The sequence below is a fragment of the Phoenix dactylifera genome, chromosome 2 (assembly GCF_051530095.1).
Source record: "Phoenix dactylifera cultivar Ajwa chromosome 2, Ajwa_hap1_PhDact_Kaust_v1.1, whole genome shotgun sequence".
Lineage (NCBI taxonomy): Eukaryota > Viridiplantae > Streptophyta > Magnoliopsida > Arecales > Arecaceae > Phoenix > Phoenix dactylifera.
Window position 1 is genome coordinate 30739280 of NC_143191.1, and position 21129 is coordinate 30760408.

The 21129-nt window shown below is 37.0% G+C and overlaps 1 protein-coding gene across 4 annotated transcripts; it reads left to right on the forward strand.

The window, feature by feature from the left end:
• Window positions 1-5091: 5091 nt before the first annotated feature.
• On the forward strand, window positions 5092-15061 carry LOC103723644 (Pseudouridine synthase family protein). Of its 4 annotated transcripts, none has more exons than XM_008814616.5 (10): window positions 5092-5517; window positions 8793-8861; window positions 8944-9081; window positions 9160-9207; window positions 9291-9371; window positions 11338-11451; window positions 11580-11681; window positions 12708-12819; window positions 14502-14548; window positions 14622-15061. In XM_008814616.5, the coding sequence occupies exons 1-10, from the start codon at window positions 5116-5118 to the stop codon at window positions 14979-14981; spliced, it is 1473 nt and encodes a 490-aa protein (XP_008812838.2). In that variant the 5' UTR covers window positions 5092-5115; the 3' UTR covers window positions 14982-15061. The 4 variants fall into 4 exon arrangements, with proteins under 4 accessions (XP_008812838.2, XP_088571991.2, XP_026655975.2 ...); XM_088715865.2 differs by having other exon boundaries at window positions 14644-15061; XM_026800174.4 differs by having other exon boundaries at window positions 11589-11681.
• The last annotated feature ends 6068 nt before the right edge of the window (window positions 15062-21129 follow it).

Consider the following 21129-nt stretch of genomic DNA (forward strand, 5'->3'; position numbering starts at 1 on the left):
TCGTGGCCGGTTCTAGTTATTTGGATCCTTCATATACTCAAATGTACAACATCAAACTATTTATTTACAAAACATTTGATTATGTAAGAAGCAAACCTTGCACCTTCTCTACCACTGCAGAAATGAGGGGCCAGAGGGCGTATATCTTGGTCAAGCTTGTGCCTCCAATGGTTGGTCCTACATTAACAAAAGCGGTCATGTCGCAGAGTTACGTGTTTTATTTGGTAGCGTTTCAAATGTTGCCGACGTGACATGGGGTGTTACAAGCTTGTTTCTGGGACAACACTTCATTGCGACGTGAAGTCAGTGGAGAGCTTCGTCCAGGCATGCATGCTTAGAATTAGGCTTCAAGTGGTTTCCCATCTAGTCCACATCGGGACAATCCAGTGGAAGACTTTTGCCGGTCGTATCTTGCCCACCATTTAGGACCCCGCAATCCACTGTACGGCATTCAAACTTGAAACCATTCAAAAAAGCTGAAGCCATGCACCCTCTTTCCTGTCAAGTTCTATCTGAATTTTGTATGACCAAAGGCTAGCAGAATCCTAGTCGTAGCTCGATCCCTTCCGTTCCTTTGACGCATCCCTAAACCTCGAAGCTGGAGCCCACAACAACCTCAAACACCGGTCAGTTCCACATAGAGCTAGTCAAAACCAATCGTCTTTGAATTCCTGGATGCAGTCGCTGCCTGAAACCAAGCAAGATGTTCTTGCTAGCACCATCAGCTTTCCGCCCTTTTCTTCTCATTCAAATGCTATCCAGCAAAATTTTCACCCCCAAAGTACCATTTTTTCCTCCTAGCTTACATGTGGAGCTTTCCAGATGCCTTTGGTCTCACCGGTTCCCATTTTCTCACGGCCGGCTGTCTCCCCCTTACTTTCACCCATGCAACAACCGCGACGCTTCCTTAGCACTCCAGCTACTAAACCACGTGTTTGAGATGATGTTTTAAGCTCCCAGGGTCAAATTTATATCCCTCCCCTGAGGCCTTATATAAACCGGAAGGACACCTCTAGTCTCATCCATATCTCCCTTGCCAAAAACTTAGCCCAGCTACTTGGTTACCCAACAACCCTGTAACCAGTTCTCTTGCCATGGCTACAACACACAAGGTCCTGCCTCTTCTTTTCCTTCTCTTGGTGGCGGGTCTTGTCTTTACGGCGCAAGCGAGACCTCTTAAGGTGTTGGAGCAAGGTGGGACGGCCGGGGGAATCGATGACTTGGTGAGAGACTTACTTCTCGGAGAGAGCAAGGGTGCAGGCCAAAGTAATGGCGGCGCAGGGCATAATTTCACGAAGTTCTTCCCTTCAGCGGATTTGAAAGACTCCGGGCCAAGCCCTGGAGTTGGGCATTAGAAGATGACGTTGGCCATCTTCCCTGGTTTAATTACAAGACTGTATATGTGATTCCTGATCAGTCCTGCACATTTCTTCAAGTGTTTTGTTCTTTGAAGGGCTTCAGTGTGGCTTTCTGTGACTAGTTTATTTCATTGCTTTATTTATTTAATAGTTTCTTACGTGTATACGTCCCATAAGATTGGGTATATAGAAAGGATATCATTATTTTTCGTGTTAATTTTTTAAGCACCTGTCAAGTTAGTTCTTTGTTTGTGATTCATATGAACACTCCTTGGAGTTGGAAATGTGTGACTAGTGAGTAGACAGTGATCTTCTTTTTTTTTTCTTACGAACAGCCGGCTAGTTGATGTGCCTTTCGTCGCGTGAGGGAGATAAGGAGAGAGAGAGTCCTCTGGACACGTATTTTCGACGTGGCTTGCAGGCCTCTAAGAGGCATAGGAACTAGGAAGGTGTCATTTGGTACTTGTCCACGTCAGTTTGACTTACTACTCTGCCACGTTTGACCGTATACTACATGAACGATTATAATAATATATATATTAAGTAGGAAAGAATGCAATTGGGAACGTGTACCACACGACTACTGCCACCTTGACCTTTTTAGCTTACCGATAACGAACGAAATCATGAGTCAATCACCGAAAGGTAAAGGGCTCTCTCTTTTTTGAGTTAAGAAAAAAAAAAAAGAAAAAAGAGGGGGCGCAATGAATCCTGACTCTTCGGGCCGCTGGGAGAAGTATGCTAGTTAGGGAGCACCAAGTAGTCGGCTTTGGTTTCGTGTGGACATGGAATCAAGCTGTATTTGCAGTTTCTAAGAGTAATGCTAGCCAACATAAAAATTTCATGCAAACACAAAAAAAAAATATTAATATAATTTTAGAAATTATATAACAATTTATATCACATATAATATTTTTTTATTAGTGTAATCTTGTATCAACTTACATTATTTTTTTTGTTAGCATGATCTTTTTAGAGTAATTTTAGGGATCACATGATAACTTGTATTATGCATAATATTTTTCTTTGTTAACGTGATCATATATCAGCATATATTATTTTCTTATATGGAGTCTGTATACAAATATACATAATTGTTGAGATGTGTCAAATATAAATAAAATAGAGATATAAAAAGAAAATTCTCTCTCTTTTTTTTTTTGCTCTCGTCTACTCCTATAAATATTTTAACAAAAGGTGTCTTATAGTCTCCCAATGAAAGTAAATAGAGATGAGGATGGATCCTTCTGTACAAGATTTTTGTCACTACAACATTGCTATATATCAAGAAGAAGGAGATAACGGGACATATACCTCATGGAAAACTCCTCTTGGGATGTCACATCTTTAGCCCAAAATTGCAAACCAAAAATAAGACAACCACCGTATACTCATGGAATTCTTTCTACAAGCATAAAGGCATTCCATCATAATATCATACACAATGCAGCAAAATAAATTTAAATAATTAAATTTTTAATATCCAAGAAATTAAAATTAGTTATACTTCAAATATTAAAAAAATAAAGGACCTACAAAAAGTTTCTAATGGTAATACTAAGTGTAAACTATGTCAATATATCGAATTTCACTTCTATGCTTACTCCCATAGAAGTATCTGTATCTGCAATTAATTCTCTGAATCTATAAAAAAAGAAGAGATAATAAGCTCATTAGCCTAATAAGTATGAATACTTTATCTAGATAAATGATGCAATGGTTTAAAACATAATAGCCATATAAGTATTTTTACCATGAATGAGTATTTAAACAAAATCAATTCCTTTTCAAAACACAATTCCAACAAATCTAGTATCTCTCAAATATTTATATTGATATTCATAAGTTTGATTTAAACTATATCAAATTAAACTCATTAGCCTTTCAACTATGACAAACATTTATAACATTCGGCTAAGCCAAAAAAACAACACTTATATTCTATGAAGTGGGCTAGAATACCGTACTTATACCTTATAATGGGCCAGAACAATAAGATTAGAAATAATCAGATTGCCAATGCATACCCAACAATAGTGGTCTTAGGATTGAGGAAGGTGAGGAAGAAAAGCATAAGGGTGATTATCTTGATTTCGGCAAGCTATCAAGGTCAGCTGAGCAAGGAACTCAACAGCGAGACCAAGAAATCCACTATGAAATTCAAAGGTGATTGCCAACAGTTTAATGATGGGGCTCTTCAAGGGGGAGCGAGATTCCTTAAATAGAGGTAGATGCTAGGATTTTCTTAACCTCTGATAGCCTATAGGGCTCCAACTCATACTGGGAGTAGAAGATGAAAGAGGACTCCCCCCAGAAGTCTTTTTCCATGCTCCTCAGATGAGGGGCTTGCCCAACCTATGGGCTAGGTTTCTTCGGTTTAAGCCTAGGCTAGATTAGTCGAACCGCGCCTCACATAGAAACTATTACTGGGTTGCATATGTAATAGGGTAGTTCAATAATAACACAAAAATATAGCACAAAAAAGTTAGCAACTGTTACATAACTTTTCTAAAAGACAAATAGGTAACAGTTGTCAGTGAGAAGGCAAACAAAAAAGTTACACATTGGCTTTGACTTTAAGGTATAACATTTTTGTACCATATTAGCATTTTCTCGTGTAATATTGATACATATTGATTTTTTTTCTAGCTAAGCTAGGATATGTGTAAAAGATTTATTTTCTAACATATATTTTTGTTGATACATCAAATAAAATTGAAATTATTCAGAGCAAATCCTTCAATATTCATACGTAGCTGGGCTCAAAGACCAAGAACTTCTCAAATCTCCAATAGGATTACTCAGCAACTTGCCTTGATCAACCACAACTTTGCCTTGCTCATACTAGCCAAATGAGGAGGAAAAATTTAAAAGTGAGGACAAGCTTTGTTTGAAAATTATGATCCAAACTTGACTTGATATGTTTTGCCTTAAATTTCTAACTCTAATTTGACATTTTATACGATTTTAAGTGAAAAAAAAGGACACATTGAATAATTTGTAAGTGACAAGAAGGGCCGAGCTATAAGGAATCAAATAGTCTCCTGTAACATCAAAGTTTTAGTTTGACATCATCAAACAACAACATTGTGTATCATAGAATAATAGAAAAATAGTAGGATTATTATGGAAACGTGTCAAGTTGATAGTGCAAAGGGCAGAACCTTACGCCTCGTTTATTATGCAGTCAAAAACATTAAGTTATAAAGTCTTCGATATGATATAAGATCCGACCATATCCATCCGGAAAAGTTTTGACTTCTGCTCAATCCTATCCTCTGGATCTAAGTAAATGTTATTTTCAGCAATTGAAGTGATGTAATAGTGGTGGTTAAGCCATTTTGTTGCTTGTTTGAGCAACAAAGTATAGAACTACCAAAATACCTGGCATTGCTAGTAAGTAAATATACTAAATACTTAAATTACTCAATTCTAAAAGCATAAGAACTCTGGTAACCAAAATTTGGATGTGGATGCATGGCCTGTGACTGTTCTTTAAGCATGATATGTATCGTTAATTTGAAATGTACGTAAGCTACTAAAGTTCAATAACTGATTAAAATCATGTTTCAGTTGAAGGTCATTGGCTCAAATTTTCTCTAAATCAGTTATCTATTTAATTAATTCAGATCGATATTGACTTGGATTACAATCCATTCGTCTGGGCTCACGCCTTATAAACTCCGACATGGCTGGACCAAACCAGATGAGTCATAGCTGCCAACCCGACTGCCTAACCTATTTGCCAGGGCGTATAATGGTTGAAACCGGCCGTCCATGGGCTCGCTCGAGTGAGCAAATGTTCGGGCGTGTCGGCCTCGGACGGCGCCGCCCCTCGTCACGACCGCGGGTCTTGGCGACGACGTTAGAACTCCTTGTCGCCGCCCTCCAGCGTAATTCTTGCACCACCACCGTCGCCGCTTCTTCTTCTTATTCTTCTGCTCTCGAGGAAGAAGCGGGAGGGGGGCAGCAAAAGGGAAGATGGCTCACTCTGCCTCCTTTTGCGCCTCCCGTCGACGCCTCTTCCGTCGGGAAAGCGATCGCCAGGGGCCGGCGCCCCGCCGGAGATGGAGAGCCCACCACGGCCTTGAAGTGGGTTCGACGCTGCTGCTCTCACTTGCCGATGTCTCTGGTCCAGAAGCTCTTCCGTCTGAGACAGGTCAGCTTGAACTGAATGTGCTCTGTGCTGCTCGCATTCTGTTCGTCTAATTGGTCCTACGAGGTTTGAGTTAGATTAGAGAATATTAAGAATACCAACGAATAGGAGGTTTACTAGCTTGACAAAATGGGACAAACGTTTCCAGTTGTTAATAATAACGTACTCTAGTATGTAGATGGAGTCTCTGAGCATACATTACTTATAAATAAGTAAGAAGTCCGTGCATGTTGAATCTTGCGTCCATCATGCTTGGAACACATGATGAAGGGCTAAATTATTGACGAGCCATGAATATTTAAGCTGTAATTGACTTTGAATTGTTAATTCCATGAATATTTAAGCTGTAATTGACTGGTCCTTAGAATTAACCCAGAAACATTTGCATTGTAATATGATTTTCACACATCTTATAAAGTTGCAACTAACATTAATGCTCTATGTTTCCTCAAAAAATCATTGATGCTATATGGTTGCCACCAAAGTTCATTTCTCTGGATGCAAGTATGGTGCCTGCCTCATATTTTCTTTAATTTTAAATTCAATATTTAATTTAGACATACTAAAGAAAAGAGATATCCTCCATATAAGTCATTTTTGCACCCTCTTGCGCCCTCCCCCGCCCGCCCCCCCCCCCCCCCCCCCCCCCCCCACCTCTTCCCCGCCGCCGCAAAAAAAAAAGAAAAAAAAAAAAGAAAAGAAAAGAAAAGAAAAAAACATTTCTTCTTGCTCTTATTGTCTGAGTTTCAGCTGGAATCTGTTTGAAACAAGGGTCAATTTTGGTCTTTCAGGCCAAACAGACTTATATGATCAACTTTTTGGTATATATGGGCAATTTATTTTGCTCTTTTGTCATTTTTTTTTAAAAATTCTGTTAAGCATTTTGTTCAGATTAAACTTTGATTTTGCAAATTTCAGGAAAACATTTTAGAAGTTTTACAATATTAGATTTGAAAGAAATGCAAAAATAACTCTTTTGACAAAGATTTGACTACCCTAGAGCTTAAATTTTCTAGATATTTTGAATATCATGTATTAGATTGTTGTCAAATAACAAATGATGCATTATACTCAAAAATGATGTGAAACATCATTGTGACATTTTAATTTGTTTATAAACTTTGTGATTATCAGTTTTTGAGAGAGAAACCACTGAAATATAACATGCAAGGTCCATAGAATACAATATAACTTATAATGATTTTTTTGACTTGCTTTAATCTTATCTTTTTTTGCTGTCCAAAAAAAATCTATGTTTTTGTAATTCGTGATAATACTTTAATGTTCTTTTTATTTCTGGCTTGTTCCTTATTTCTATCATTTATGGTCTTTTTTCTTTTTGCTGAAACTAAAGTTGGAAATGCCATAACTGCAGAAGCACCCGACCTAAAACATAGTTGCCTAGCTAAAACCCGACGAGATCCAAGTTTGAATCATTTGTATGCAGTAAGAACACATATGTTGAAACCAAATTATGGAAAGGCCATAAGTTGTATCGTACAAGCTTGAATTCTCATTTGCTTTAGATTTTTTGAATTTATTCGAAGGCTTTTTCATGTGCCGATGAGAAGTTGTCCCTTTTTGTGGTATCCTAATTACATATTGTTGCCCATAAGACAATCCAAGAGGGGGGGTGAATTGGGTCCTTCAAAAAATAAGCTACTTAAATTTTACTAAGGAAAGCTTTCTTGATTTTAAGCAGAAGCAAGTAAAGTAGTTATAGAAAAGCTGTAAAGAAATGAAGAGTAATAAGCCACAACATAAACACACAAGATTTATGGTGATTCGGAGCTAACTTTTGCTCCTACATCCACTTTCCAAGCTCACTTGGGAGTTCACTATAATCCTCAGATTACAGCTTGATTGTTTTATGAGTTCACAACCCAACTCGTTATTTTACCAGGATCACAACGAACCCAGTTGGTTTTTTCTGGATCACTAACTAGAACCAAACCCCAACCAAACTTGGTTGAATACAGTCCAATTCACAGGCTTGGACAATGCCTTAACCCCTTGATTCAATCCCCTGATTGAATCAAGTTACAAGATAACAAAAGATTGTATTTAATCAAGTACAAGCTTCTTTACATAAGCAGGTATAGCAATTTAAATAAAAGGAGTAAAGGAAAGAAAGTCTATAAGCAAGGATCGCTGCTGGAAGAACTTTGGCTTCTCCTTTACTTGACCCTCTTCTGATTTCACAGAAAGTTGAGGATCACTGAGGTAGCATTAATTGGAGAGGAAGCTTTGAATTCACACAAGTTGCTTTTCTTCTCTCTCTTTTGCTTTGAATGGCCCTTAAATGCTCTCTTGAGGTGTTTCTCTTAAATACTCTTTTTGATCACTTCATTCTCTTTTTGAAAAACTGTTAAGCACACCTTCTTATAGCCTTCTACCAGAGAAATAGCCGTTAGGGAGTAAAATAGGGCCGTTCTGCCACTTCTGGATGTTCTGACAAACTAGCCGTTGGAGTGCCAGCAGATTTGGAGACGTCTCGGCCATTCTGTGAGTCGGCTCGTCTCAAGTTGGAGACGTCTCGAGTCTGTCTGGAGTTGACTCGAGATTGGGCTCTTCGGAAGTCACTTTCTGTTAATCCTGGGAGATGGTTTGCGTAAGTCGTGAGTCGGCTCGCGCATGGCTTCTTCAAATTTCTGTTCTTTCGGGAGACGGCTCACCATAGTCTGGAGTCAGCTCGCGTTCTGCCTCATTAAAACTAAGTTTCTGCTTTCATCTACGGGAGACGGCTCGCACTCTGTAAGAGTCGGCTCACGCATAGCTTGCAAAATACACTCTTCTATCTTTTCTCTCAAGGAGACGGCTCGCGCTCTGCTGGAGGCGTCTCGCGTTCTGATCGGAGAAAAGAGCTAATCTATTCTTCACTGCGAGAGACGGCTCGCGCTCTGCTGGAGACGTCTTGCGCACTGACACATTGAGACAGTCTTCTGTCTTTCTGCGGGAGTCGACGCGTCTCAATCATGAGTCGACTCGAGGGTGTGCTAGAACACTTTCTAAGTGCCAGAGATGTCTTGTCCACTATGGGAGACGTCTCGTGGACTGTCCAAGTGCAACTAAGGTTCAACCTAAAAGTTTAACTCATCTTAATTCCTTTGAACCTTTTACTAATGGATTTCACTTAAGTTTTTCTGTATTTTCTCCTGAAACACTCACTTAAATTCATTAGTATAATAAGAAATGTGCTCATGTGTTTTGGGCTCATCAAAATCAAATAGGAGGTCAACACATATGTTCTATTCTGGCTAAAACATGTCTTATGGCAGGTACGAAGGGATTTGACAAAAAATGGTTCTAATATGGACAGTCATTCTGCGCAGCAGCAACTTAGAAGGGTAAGATCATGATTCTGAAAGTACCATTTATCTGTATGTGTTTCATAGCAACAATATCTTTTTATATATAAATTGTTGGAAGGTTTCAGCAAAAGATGTGATGATGCCCGGAGATGTGATTCTTTTACCTGTTACTGTGCAAAATGTTGCCACCAAAAAATATGATTACTCTGAGAGTGAGGAGGAAATTAGCTTCATCCACAGCCTCGAATTGTACAAGGTCTGAAATGCCTAGTAATTTGCTGTTGCTTGTTTCCTTGTTTTGATGTGACATGACTCATTATTCTAATGGATTCAGGATTTGGCAATCATTGCTGTCAATAAGCCTCCTGGTATGCCGGTTCAGGTAGGTTATTTTGCGTAATGCTTCTTTGTTCCTTCTTTACCTCCTTTGTAAGGTGTTTTTTTTTTGTAATAAATTTCAATCAGGGGGGTGTTGGCATCAAATACAGTATGGATGCATTAGCTGCTAAATCCTTCAAATATGATTTTCCGGAATCACCTCGACTGGTGAGTCTAGACCAAATTAGCTTCAGTATAGTATTTATTTTTCACTAGAATATGGATATTAATTACTTTTTAGATATTGAATTTCATGGTATTACGGGTACAAATGGAAATCTAAAATCAATTCTGTTAAAATTGAAAATTGGTTCTTTTGTTATTCTATCATTGTTACAGGATTTTTAAATATTTTTTAAGACTGGCCATACCTGCACATTACCATTTGCTTTTTCTTCTTATCTGAATAAGTAATTAGAAATTTTCATTTTATTAAAAGGTATGCACAGTATTTCAGGCAGGTGCCGGAACCATACTACAAAAGCTGTAAACAGTCTCCTAACTTTTTTCCAGTTATTTCCCTTTTTTTGGTTTTGACTTGTTAAGAAGGTGTTGATGTTAACTCGCGACATTATAGGAAAAAGGGTTGACAATATGTAAGTACTCCAACAATCATTCATGCATAAGTAGTCACCTTTAAAGTCTGCTTCCATTTTCTAGTTAATTATAGAACTACATTAAAGAGTTCGCCTCAGTCCATGGTCCCTCATTAAAAGATAGCATTAAAATTTTGATGATCTATATCTCTCATTTGCTTAAACTTCAGATTCCTAGCTTTGTCTCCATCACTTAAACAAGGCAATGAAAGCTATCTTATGTACCTACATATTAATATAGACGTTAATTGATGAACAATTCTTCACAAAGAGAACTGAATTTCCCCACCAGTCTTGAAGAAGGGAAAGGAAAGCAAACATGCATCATGCATGTGAGCTTGGCAAACCTATTGGCAAATCTACTGAAATTCAGATTGATGGGGGCATCAGGTAGCAACAAAGTATCACAGGGACAACTTAAATGATGCTGCACAGAAGCACAACATTGTCAAGTTTTAATGTGCACCAAAAATGAAACAAATGGTTTCATCTCTTAACAAAGTCTTGAAAGGATTTAATTTTGAATCAAATAAACTTAATAGTGCAGTTTGTCAGCCAACTGATAGGAAGAAAAATATTTTCTGTCTTAACAAAGTAAGGTTGAAAGTAAAGGTAATCTCCCAAATTTCAAGTATAATTATAAAAAGGTTAAAGAAGGTGCACATATGATACTTGTCCACGAGTAGAAATTATAAATATTTTGTACTATTGTGGAAATGATTGGTGGCAACTTATCTTGTAGAGGAAGAAAGTCTGAAGATAATATTGGGGATGTCAATGTTGCAAGTGTCCCCCGGGATATCTAGAAATCATGTCAGCAAATTGGTACATGTGTACCTCAGTTTATATATATATATTCTGATTGGAGACTGCACAAATGTGTTTGAAATTGTTATGATGTATCACCTCCACGGAATGAAGTTGTCATTTGGGATGTTAGTTAACATTAACTAATTGATTGGGAAATTAAAAAGTCGCTCCAACAACATTGCAAAACGAAGTACGTGGTTATTCAGATATGAAGATTTTGAAGGAAAAAAATACCTTAAGAAAGCTTTTTAATGGAAGGAAGATATCTTACATGTCATGAATATATTATTCTATTTGAGGATTGGCTTTATGTGATCCAATATGTTATTGAGAATGTTCCTGAAAGTTTGAATACTTTAGAAACTCATCTTCTAAAGTTTCAAGAAGATTGTAAAAATATTGTAAAGGAAGTTGATTAACCCTTTGAACTTTAGCTTCCAGACTATAGTATCTTGTTTTTCTTTTAGAGTAAAAAAATCTCAAGCTGATCATTGCATTCACATTACCTTGACCTTCTAAAGCATAATCAACTAGTGTAGTTCTTGATGCATCATTTCAAAAGCATCTGATATATATGGTGTATTTTTTTAAAAAACAAAGTTTTATTTCTTATTTCTGTATGTAAAGGCATTGTTTGATAGTAGCACATGAGTGCAGTTTGTAGTTTAGCTATGGGGATGTTCCTGATGAAATATTCTTTTCTATGAACAAATCATTAATTATATCAGGTACACAGACTCGATAGAGATAGTAGTGGTGTTCTAGTGCTTGGTAGAACTCAAACTAGTGCTCTTATTCTACATTCCATCTTCCGTGAGAAAACTTCTGGAGCTTTGTCTGATGTAAGTGAAGTTTCATATGCAATATTATTCATTTATCTGGGGAAAGAAAATTATGAATTCTTGATCTTTCTGTTTTAGATATACAGTTGCAAAACTTGTCTATGCTTAGCTGACATCTCTGTCTCAAGGATATAAAGACAACTCGTAGAACATTGCAAAGGAAGTACTTGGCCCTTGTGATCGGAACTCCAAAACATTCGAAGGGTCTCATATCTGCTCCACTTGCAAAGGTTAATTTATTTTCAGGTGAAGTATCACACACACACACACACACACACATATACTCTTTGTATGTGAGTGTTGTTCAATTACAGTTTAGATTCATTATTCTTTTTTATCCTTTTGCATAACAATTTGGGGATTTTTTTTCAGTTTAGTCTGTATCTAATGCATATGGAAGTATTAACTAATCAGGAAAAAACTGTCCAAGAATCTTCATGAACTTTAAAGTCTACGACTCTATGCTAGTATTGCAGATGCTTATTATTATATGATATTGTCCTTGGAGATGTAGAAAAATGTTGGTCTCCGATAATTAATAAATAATAATCTACCATCTTGTACACGAAAATAAGTAGGGGGTGTGGATGCGGAAGAGGCTGACACAGCTGTTTCTTTACTCATGGGAGCCTGCATGGTTGCAAAGGTAGACTAGGAAAGAGAATTAGAGAGACTGGAGATTTCGTTATCCCGTAAATACAGGATACCACAAATCACTTTATGGAAAGTTAGTAATATTTCATATGAGAGCGAGCTCAAAAATTCCCACCTCCACAAGCCTGATTTCACCCCTGCTAGCTTTTTTCCAGTTCTGCTGCACTGGTCAAGCTATCCTTGTAGAGCATAGCCTCCAAAAAATGCCTGCCGATATGCTGGATCAAATGTTCATTGCAGGAGCTTCAATTTTAGTATAATAAGCAAATAATGGCCGTTATAGATGTTTTTTTGGGATTCTGGTCCTTGTCTTTCTTACCTTTTTGAGTATTATGGCCTTATCTAATATTATAACTACAAGTTGGATAAACATGTCATTCCTGTTTTGCCAATTTTGATGCTGATACAATTGTTTTCATTGTTCAACTCCTTCAGGATGTTTACAAAGAAAATCAGCAGCAATGGAATTTTTTTAACACCTTGCTTCTTTTGATTTTATATATATTTATCCAATGACTCATAACTTGTCATAGTCCTGCACCTACCAAGGAATGGTTAGTATAAAAAAAATTACTGAAGTACTTCACCTTTTACTGTTTCAGATTGTATTGGAAGATGGGAAATCTGAGCGAATAACTATTGTAATGGGCACCAAATCCACATCATCGCACCATGCTTTGACAGAGTACCGAGTGATTAGATCTTCAGCTCATGGTCAGTAAGCAAACTAGCTATATCCATATGATAGTTATCTATAATCTCCAGGAAGGTACACTTGATATGTTCTTCTTTCTTAAAAAACAAAAATTCTGGCCTATAAGTTTTATGCCATTTCGACAGGTTCGGATGCATGCAGTTTGTATTTTCTTATATTTAAGTAAAATTGTGTATTCCATATATTATTGTTGTATAATGATTTATGCCAACTGATATACTAAACAATAAACATGTGGGAGCTGTATCCATTGATTTTAAGCATATCGATTATATTTAATAAACAGTGGACTCATTACAGCAGGACATGTCCCACTTAATTTCATGGACAATCTCACTATTTTTTTTTCTTTCCTCCAACCAATTTATACCAAATCAGTAAAAAAAATCTGATGCCAGACAGCAGGGGAAGGAAGAAGAGAGAAGGAGGAGAAATAGGAAAGAAGGAGAGAGGAGGGAGGAAGAGGAAGAAGAACTAGACTTCGCACCTAGTTCCGCTCAAGGTTTCACATGCCAGAGCTAAAGAGAAGAATTCAAATATTTTTTATTCATAGCATATCCTAAACAATGTACGGTTCAACGTATTTATAAGATCCAGAAAATGCAAAAGACCCCTAAAAAGAAATTAGTCTCACAAAAGACCTTCAAAATAACGAAATACCAAAATAAGCCCTAAAGGCTGTCAAATAACAAAATACCCTCATAAACTGGTTGAACCATCCTCTGCGGCGGCTGTAGACCTGAGTAATGGACAGTCTGGCAATGGTGTCCGCACTAAAATCCAATCTTGGTCACCTTCTACCAACTTGTAAACCAATTATAAGGTAAATAAAATATTTTGATAAACATAACACACTTAGCTGTTATGGATTGAAGGAAAAGAAAATCTCTCATACTTTATTCTCTACAACCTGTATGTATACCAAACCATGAAAGACAGTCCCATCTTGGCTACCTTCCTCTTCTTGTCAGCCAATATAAGGTATATGAAATTTTGTTATGCGCAAAGGATTTCTCATAGCATTGATGTGCGCCCTTTCATTGACACAGAGATCCCATCCAAATGGGTTCCATAAAAAAGAGATCTGTGTGTGTATGAGACAGGGACGGAAAATGGTTAGGTTGTTAACTTGAAGTGGAATACCCATATCTGACCCGATCTTCAATTCAAAGTGGGTTTCAAAGGTACAGTTATTTCTTTCACAGGTTTTGAATTAAGGCCTGATAATTTGTAACCAAGATCATATTTGATGAAGGACTAACGAAAGGAATTCAAAATAGAAATATTTTTCTATAAAATTTTAAACCAATCTGATACAGGAAATGATTAAGACATAAGCTTCAGACTCTAGCCAGAGTCAAATTAGGTTGGGGACTGGTCATTCTTAGAATGGAGAAAGGGAAGTCATGATTGTTCAAATTTGCTCATGCTTCCCAGTTGAGCATGGAAAAGGAAGAGTCAAATGTGCTAGATGTTGCTAGGTTAAAAGCCGCTTGGACTCTAGGGCCCACATTTCATGACATTTGTTTGCTTTTTTCATACCTGATGGTTCGGAGCTTGTGAGATCCTCCCATCCAAGTGTATGACCAGATTTCACAGTAAACTAATCCACAATGTTTTGGGCTGAATGCAGCCTTGAACCTCTCCAATGTTGCTTACCTTTGATCTTACTGTTGTATAGGCTTCACGTGGCTCGAGCTCTGCCCACTAACTGGAAGAAAGCATCAGGTATGTAAGCTAAAACTAATCGTCTAGGCTATAAGCATCGCGATCATTTAATATATTTGATACTTCATTGAAGCTTCGAGTCCATTGTGCGGAAGCTCTAGGGACACCTATAGTTGGAGACTACAAGTATGGATGGTATGCGCACAGGAAATGGGAACCCATGCCTTGGCCGGAGTCCATGAGTGAGGATGAAAAGCTTCCAAAGAAGAGACCTTTCGGCCTTGACTTGGATGGCGGTAGCATTGCTGAGAAGCAGCCTTACTTGCATCTCCACTGCAAACAGATGATTTTGCCTAATATCTCCGCTGCTTTGTGGCAACTGCAGTCATCGTCGGTGGATCATGATTTCTCCAAACTTGAAAAAATTAACTTGGTTGCTCCATTACCATTGCATATGCAAGAGAGTTGGGACATTTTGAGCTGTCTACCTTGATGACTTTTTAATTAGAAGTTCGACTGCATTCTGTTCATGGTATTGAAGATGATAAATTGATGCATCCTGGCATTTATATTGATCCTAGATCGCATAAGAATGAGCTTCTGTTTTGCCCTAAAGTAATGCGTTTCCGCATCCATGGAAGATTTTGCCTGTTGCTTGGACGGACGCTCTTAGTTTCAGGATGCATCACATTGGGAAGCAGATAATCTGATGCATTTTATAATGTTCGGCAACATAATATATACTTTGCTGTCCTTTGTTCTAGAGTGTTAGTTGAGGAACCAGTGTCCTGCATTCTTTTGAAACTATTAACAGCACAACGGGTGCTCTGTAATTCATAAATGAATCAGTGGTAGTAATGTCATAGGCTAAAAATCAAAAAAATGAATTAGCTGTTTCTCCGCAAGCTTAAATTATTAGATTGGATTCTTTATCTGATGTTAAGATTCAAGAATCTATCGGTTAATATATGCAGAGTTTTTCCTAAAAGGTCAAAATTAGATGTTAAATAGGTATATCTTGGGATCGAAAAGACCCGCCGGAGTCGGCTGGAAACTTGGTTCAAATGTGGTGCATTCCGATAGGCCCAAGAGGCCTTAAATGCATTCCAAGGGGTTAGTTGTAGTTCCCTACCATTACTTTTTAGGTGACATATTCATGGTTGGTAAGTGAAGAATTTTCCCATGCGTTGATTTAATCTAGCTGATAAAGCTTGCTTTGAGATGTGCCTCCTCTAATAGCTCAATTACTTTTGTGTGCATCATCAAGGATGGGGAAGGAACTTTGTTCACCATGTTCAGGAACAGAACATGGTGAAGAATCTCGAGTGCATGTCCCCACAAATCCCGAAAAAATGGCTTTCGGGTTCCCTTTTTTTTTGAACCTTGAGATCCAGCCCAAGACAAAGCTCATTTACCAAAAGATTGGCATTTTGCACCTAAGAAAAGGTGGGCAGCGAAATGCTCCTTATGGGTTGCGTTAGCCCTGGTGTGACTCATCTGAATGCGACTTCCACCCGACCTACTGATGGACAGCATGATCTAATATCGACTTTGAAATGAATCTACCTGTACGACTCTGGTACTAACCAACACAAAGATAGCGGCTACATTTCTCCTACTTGTCCTAATCGTTACCAATGAACAGCCTGGTTGGTTTAAAAAAGACTAGATGTTTGTTGCATTGTAAAGCTTCGTATTTTTCATTACCTTTTTTTGGTTTCGACCCTTTGATTGTAATCTTCTAATTCATCTTCTTTTTGAAATGAAATTCGGTGGGCCTGCCCATCATCTCCTCTTGAAGAGAAAGAAGGAAAATCTGAGCTTGGAGAAATATAGATGTTAATAAAACCCATAAGCCCTGTGCACTGTAAAGCCAATGCCCTTACTGTAGCAAACATGTATGCTAATGCTCGGTGCCGAGTGAAAGCAAATTAGCAATGATGCCTCACAAAAAAAGCTAGCGACGTCTTAGTCCCATTTGATAAAATAGTGGGACCCCCAATTTCGTGTGTGGGGAGTCATCTTAGGAGATAGGGATGGAGGACCTGAATTCCTGTCTCTGGTGGCCATACTACTTCCCAGATTTTGTGGATGTCGTGACTGGAGAAATGGGTACCATTAAAGAGGCGGACTACTCACCACGAAATACCTAACCTAGTGTTTTAGGTCGCTGCTGGTATCTAATCTTTTGTCGGGAACGACGCACCTTCCATGGCCGTCAAATTGTTAACCACACAGTCAATTTAAGAAAAAAATGCAACAATACGATTTGCGCTTATATCTCAAAACTTCTAATTGTTTCAATTAGATCCCAAAATTTAGGATATGGTTGTGACGTACCAAAGCCATCCATCTCCATCTGGATTCATGAATATGTGATTGTCGCGTGACATAACTTTAGACGTTACATTCCATAAATATTCTTGTCTTCTTGGTGAGGAGAGAAGTTTTTTTTTTTTGGAAGGAAAGAAGGAGATCATGTGGCCATAAAGCTGCAATTGGGTCGGGTTGGGTCGAATCCTGAGTGACTCCAATCTGAGCTAGTTTCTTGTTCGGATCTTAATTTTGAATGCAGACCTGATCAGATTGAAAATCAGGTCGGGTCGAATCCATGCATACAAATTTTGACCCGACGGGTCATTCAGGTCAGGTCGGATCCAGGTCTAATATTTTTGTATTCAAAGTTTCACTATATAATAGTAAAAAATTGATTAAAAAAAATGGTCAGGTCGGAACCAGGTCGGGATCAAAATTGAGCGGATCCGACCCGATCCGAAAAATAGAACGGAATCCAAATTTAGGACCTGACCTGGCCCTGCGGGTCTAAAATTCGGATCGAATCAGGTCACGAGTCGACCCGACCCGTTTGTAGCCCTATGTGGCCATCAAATGACTCTTCCCTATTCCTCTTTCTTTTTGATGGCTGCATGGGGTCAACGGACTTCCATCATTGTTGGCGGCGCCACCACCTTGGAAGAGAAAATATGGCCACACCACTTCTTCCACAAGCTCCATTCCATAAGGATATGTTGATGAGCTGAAAAATTAATCAATAAATTTAAAAATTATTTAATAAATTCTGATCTTCTGTAGGATAATTTAGTCTTCTACACATCCACATAGTGTTAACGGTGTTAGAGCTCAAATGGATAGGTAGCTCACAGTGCAATAAAAAAACTAGGTATTAGGATTTAATTGAAACAATTAGAAGTCTGCGAGTATAACTACAAATTGCAAAAAATAAAAAAAAATGTAGCTATAATTTTTTTAAATTTAATGGCACTCTATTTTTTTCAATTTTAAATGTACAAGTAGATGTGGGAGCTGGAGATCCACATATATGGGCACGATCTTTTCTACATGGCTGACAAAACCATCATCAACTGCTCTCCTTGAAGATGAATTTAACTATTGTTGTATCACATGACACCCAACTGATATTGATGCCCAAGCACGCTGCCATATCCCAGGAGTTTTGGGTAAGCTAGAAAGATTCTTTTCTTATCTTTCAAGTGCAAGGACTCATGAGTCAAGGTTAGATTATTTGACCCACATTGGCCATCTTACCTTAATCTAATTGCACCTTTGAGATTTCCACACAACTATCCATGAGAGGACGATAGCGCAAGAAAAACAATACCGATTTTTTAAAAAAATATATTAGTTGGATCACATTTAGCAACTTGATAGTACATCAGTCCAACCACAAACTGACACGCACAAATTTAAAAAATAATTATTATATATTTATATATATATTACTTTATGGTTGAATTTGCTCCCCGTTGAGCTAGCACACCTATTCAAACTAATAATTGTTTGACGAGCACGGAGACTAAAGTGTGGCAAGATTCTTGTAGAAAATGATTAATAAATAAGATAATGGCTATATGTACCGGCAAGTCTGAATAAAGATAGTCGGCGGAGGGGCAAATCTGAATAAAGATAGTTGGCGGAGAGGCAAAAGGAGGACTTCATCAAACAACGTCCACAGTCAAGGATGCATGAGTTATCCGCTTTAAACCACTGAACTGGAATAAAGATCCCGATAAATCTAACATAAATTCTACCAAAAAACTGTTTTTAGCTTTCTGAAAAAGCTAAAACAGCTTTTCGAAATTTTTACTAAACACTTCTATTTTATCTAAAAATGCTTTTCCCTCAAACAGGACCTCATTCTATACAAATAAAAAAAAATAAAAAAGAACATAGAAACCACTCCTATCAAACAAAGAAAGAAAAGAAAAAAAATGATGTGGAAACAAACAAGCCATGGATGAACGGTCTCCGAGTTCAAATTGTTAGGTGAAGGAGTTCTCTAAGACAATCGAAATCTCCAGTTATTGGTCATCTCAATTCTCAGTAGATGGCTAAGACTATTATTGGTAATATTATTATTATCAACAATATTACTATTATCCACAATATTACTATTATTGGCAATATTACTGATGGTAATATTAAGTGTAAACTATGTCGATATTATCGAATCTCCCTTCTATTCTCACTCCAATAGAAGTACCTGCAATTAATTCTCTGAATCTATAAAAAAAGAAGAGATAATAAGCTCAATAACCTAGTAAGTATGAATACTTTATCTAGATAAATCATGCAATAGTTTAAGACATAATAGCCATATAAGTATCTTTATCCTGAATGAGTATTTAAACAAAAACAATTTCTTTTCAAAACACATTTCCAACAAATCTAGTATCTCTGAAAAATTCATATTAATATTCATAAGTTTGATTAAAATATATCAAATTCAACTCATTAACCTTTTAACTATGATAACATTTATAATATATGACTAAGCCAAAAAACAACACTTATATCCTATGAAGTAAGTTAGAATACCGTACTTATACCTTACGGCGAAGCCAGGACAACGAGCTTAGTAATAATCAGAGTGTCAATGCATAATCTCCAAATGATGGCATCTAAAATTGTCACAACTCAATACGTCATTCAAAAAAGGTAGCTAGAAAATATTATTTAAATTTCTTAATCCCTTGTGTCCTCAATAGATAGCTAAGATTAAAATTAGGATTTATCTTGACTAATATGGTGGGTGAGGACATTTATAAAAAATGAACAGTTCCTGATCCATATTTTGGGATGAGATTTTGAAAGCACGACCAGTCTGATAAATTCAAAATTAAAAACTATATTGAAGCATTGATTTAAAAATCTATTAATTAAGATTTTTAGAAAAGAAAAATATTGATCAAAAAAATATTTTCAAATTTTATTATTTTATATTTATTGGTGGGTGGCCCATGCCGATATAAACCGAGATCTTGGCATGTGAACGATTCTTATTTTAGATAGATGCTGTAGGCTTGACATCAATGATTACGTCGACGATCTGGTACTGGCTCCGAGGGATATGAGACAGCGAGGAATATTATATGACACAACACGAGAGTTTTGGTCATATAAGATCCGGTACAAAATTAATTATATAATCATAATTGGCAATAGATTATTAGTGTGTCTTCATCGACTCAAAATACGACAACTTAGACGATAAATATTGGCCTAGGTACTTGTCGCCACTCTTCCATAACTTGCTTTTTCAAGGGGTTCAGTGTCCAAACCTAGCAATATGTTACTGCCCCTCATTATACTTCTATAAAAAGGAAAAATCCTATCTATATTTATTCAGCAGGTACAAGTATGGATATGAATGTTAAATGAATACTGTAACCGTAAATCCGAGACATCTGTTGCGTGTAAATTAGATATTGTTCAGATGCAAATTAGATTTTAGGTAAGGTATCATAAGACAATATCAGATTATAAAACTACATGCACAAAATGGATAATGTCTTTCATTTTTCACCTTTCTTTAATTAGCATCCAGATACTAATTCATATGGCATGGTACCCAAGTGAAAATGATGGCCAAGAAAGGTTTTTATCTTTTTAATTACAAGGGCACATAGTGTGAGCTTAGAAATTTAATGTCGCACTGGCCATCATAGAGTGGACGACTACATTGCCTTTCATCCATTTACAGCCACGTAGGAGCACCTTCTAACCTACTAGCATGTTGAGAACAGAGCTAGCTTTTGCCAAGAAATTTTGGTATCTGCATCCATGGTAAAGCACTACCTTCTAAGCTTGGCAAGGCAATTTACATCAAAAGACGATGAGTGCATGAAATTTCTTTTTTATCAAAAAAAAATAAGAGAAAAAAATTGATTGAACTCCTAAGAGAGAAATTATATCCTACATTATGTGCACCCATGGTGGTACACCATATCTACCACCTCGTCTTGTTTCCTCTTGCTTTTTAATAAATAAAATAAAAAATAAAAGCAACCCTCTTCTCCTCCTTTGCTCCTACTAAGCCTTGTTTGGCAAAACTATTGGCAGTAGAGCTTTCAGAAGTAGAGCATTTTGAAGTAACTATATTTCTAAAATATTATCGAAATTTAATATGTGTTTGGTAAACAAATTGAGAAAATACTTTTGGTATGACAAATGACCATAAAAAATATTGCATAGTATTATACAAGAGAGCATAATAAAATATAATATATATTAATATATAAATATATGATATAGTATAATATTACTATAATGTAATATAATATTATTATAATATAGTAATATAATATTGTATATTATAGCAT

What these genes read in the sequence shown, in the direction of transcription:
- LOC103723644 (XM_008814616.5), top strand. Translation starts at nt 5,116, where the DNA reads ATGGTTGAAACCGGCCGTCCATGGGCTCGCTCGAGTGAGCAAATGTTC. An exon ending in CGCAGCAGCAACTTAGAAGG is followed by an intron (nt 8,862 to 8,943) that starts GTAAGATCATGA and finishes AATTGTTGGAAG; the next exon opens with GTTTCAGCAAAAGATGTGAT. An exon ending in CTTCTGGAGCTTTGTCTGAT is followed by an intron (nt 11,452 to 11,579) that starts GTAAGTGAAGTT and finishes CTCTGTCTCAAG; the next exon opens with GATATAAAGACAACTCGTAG.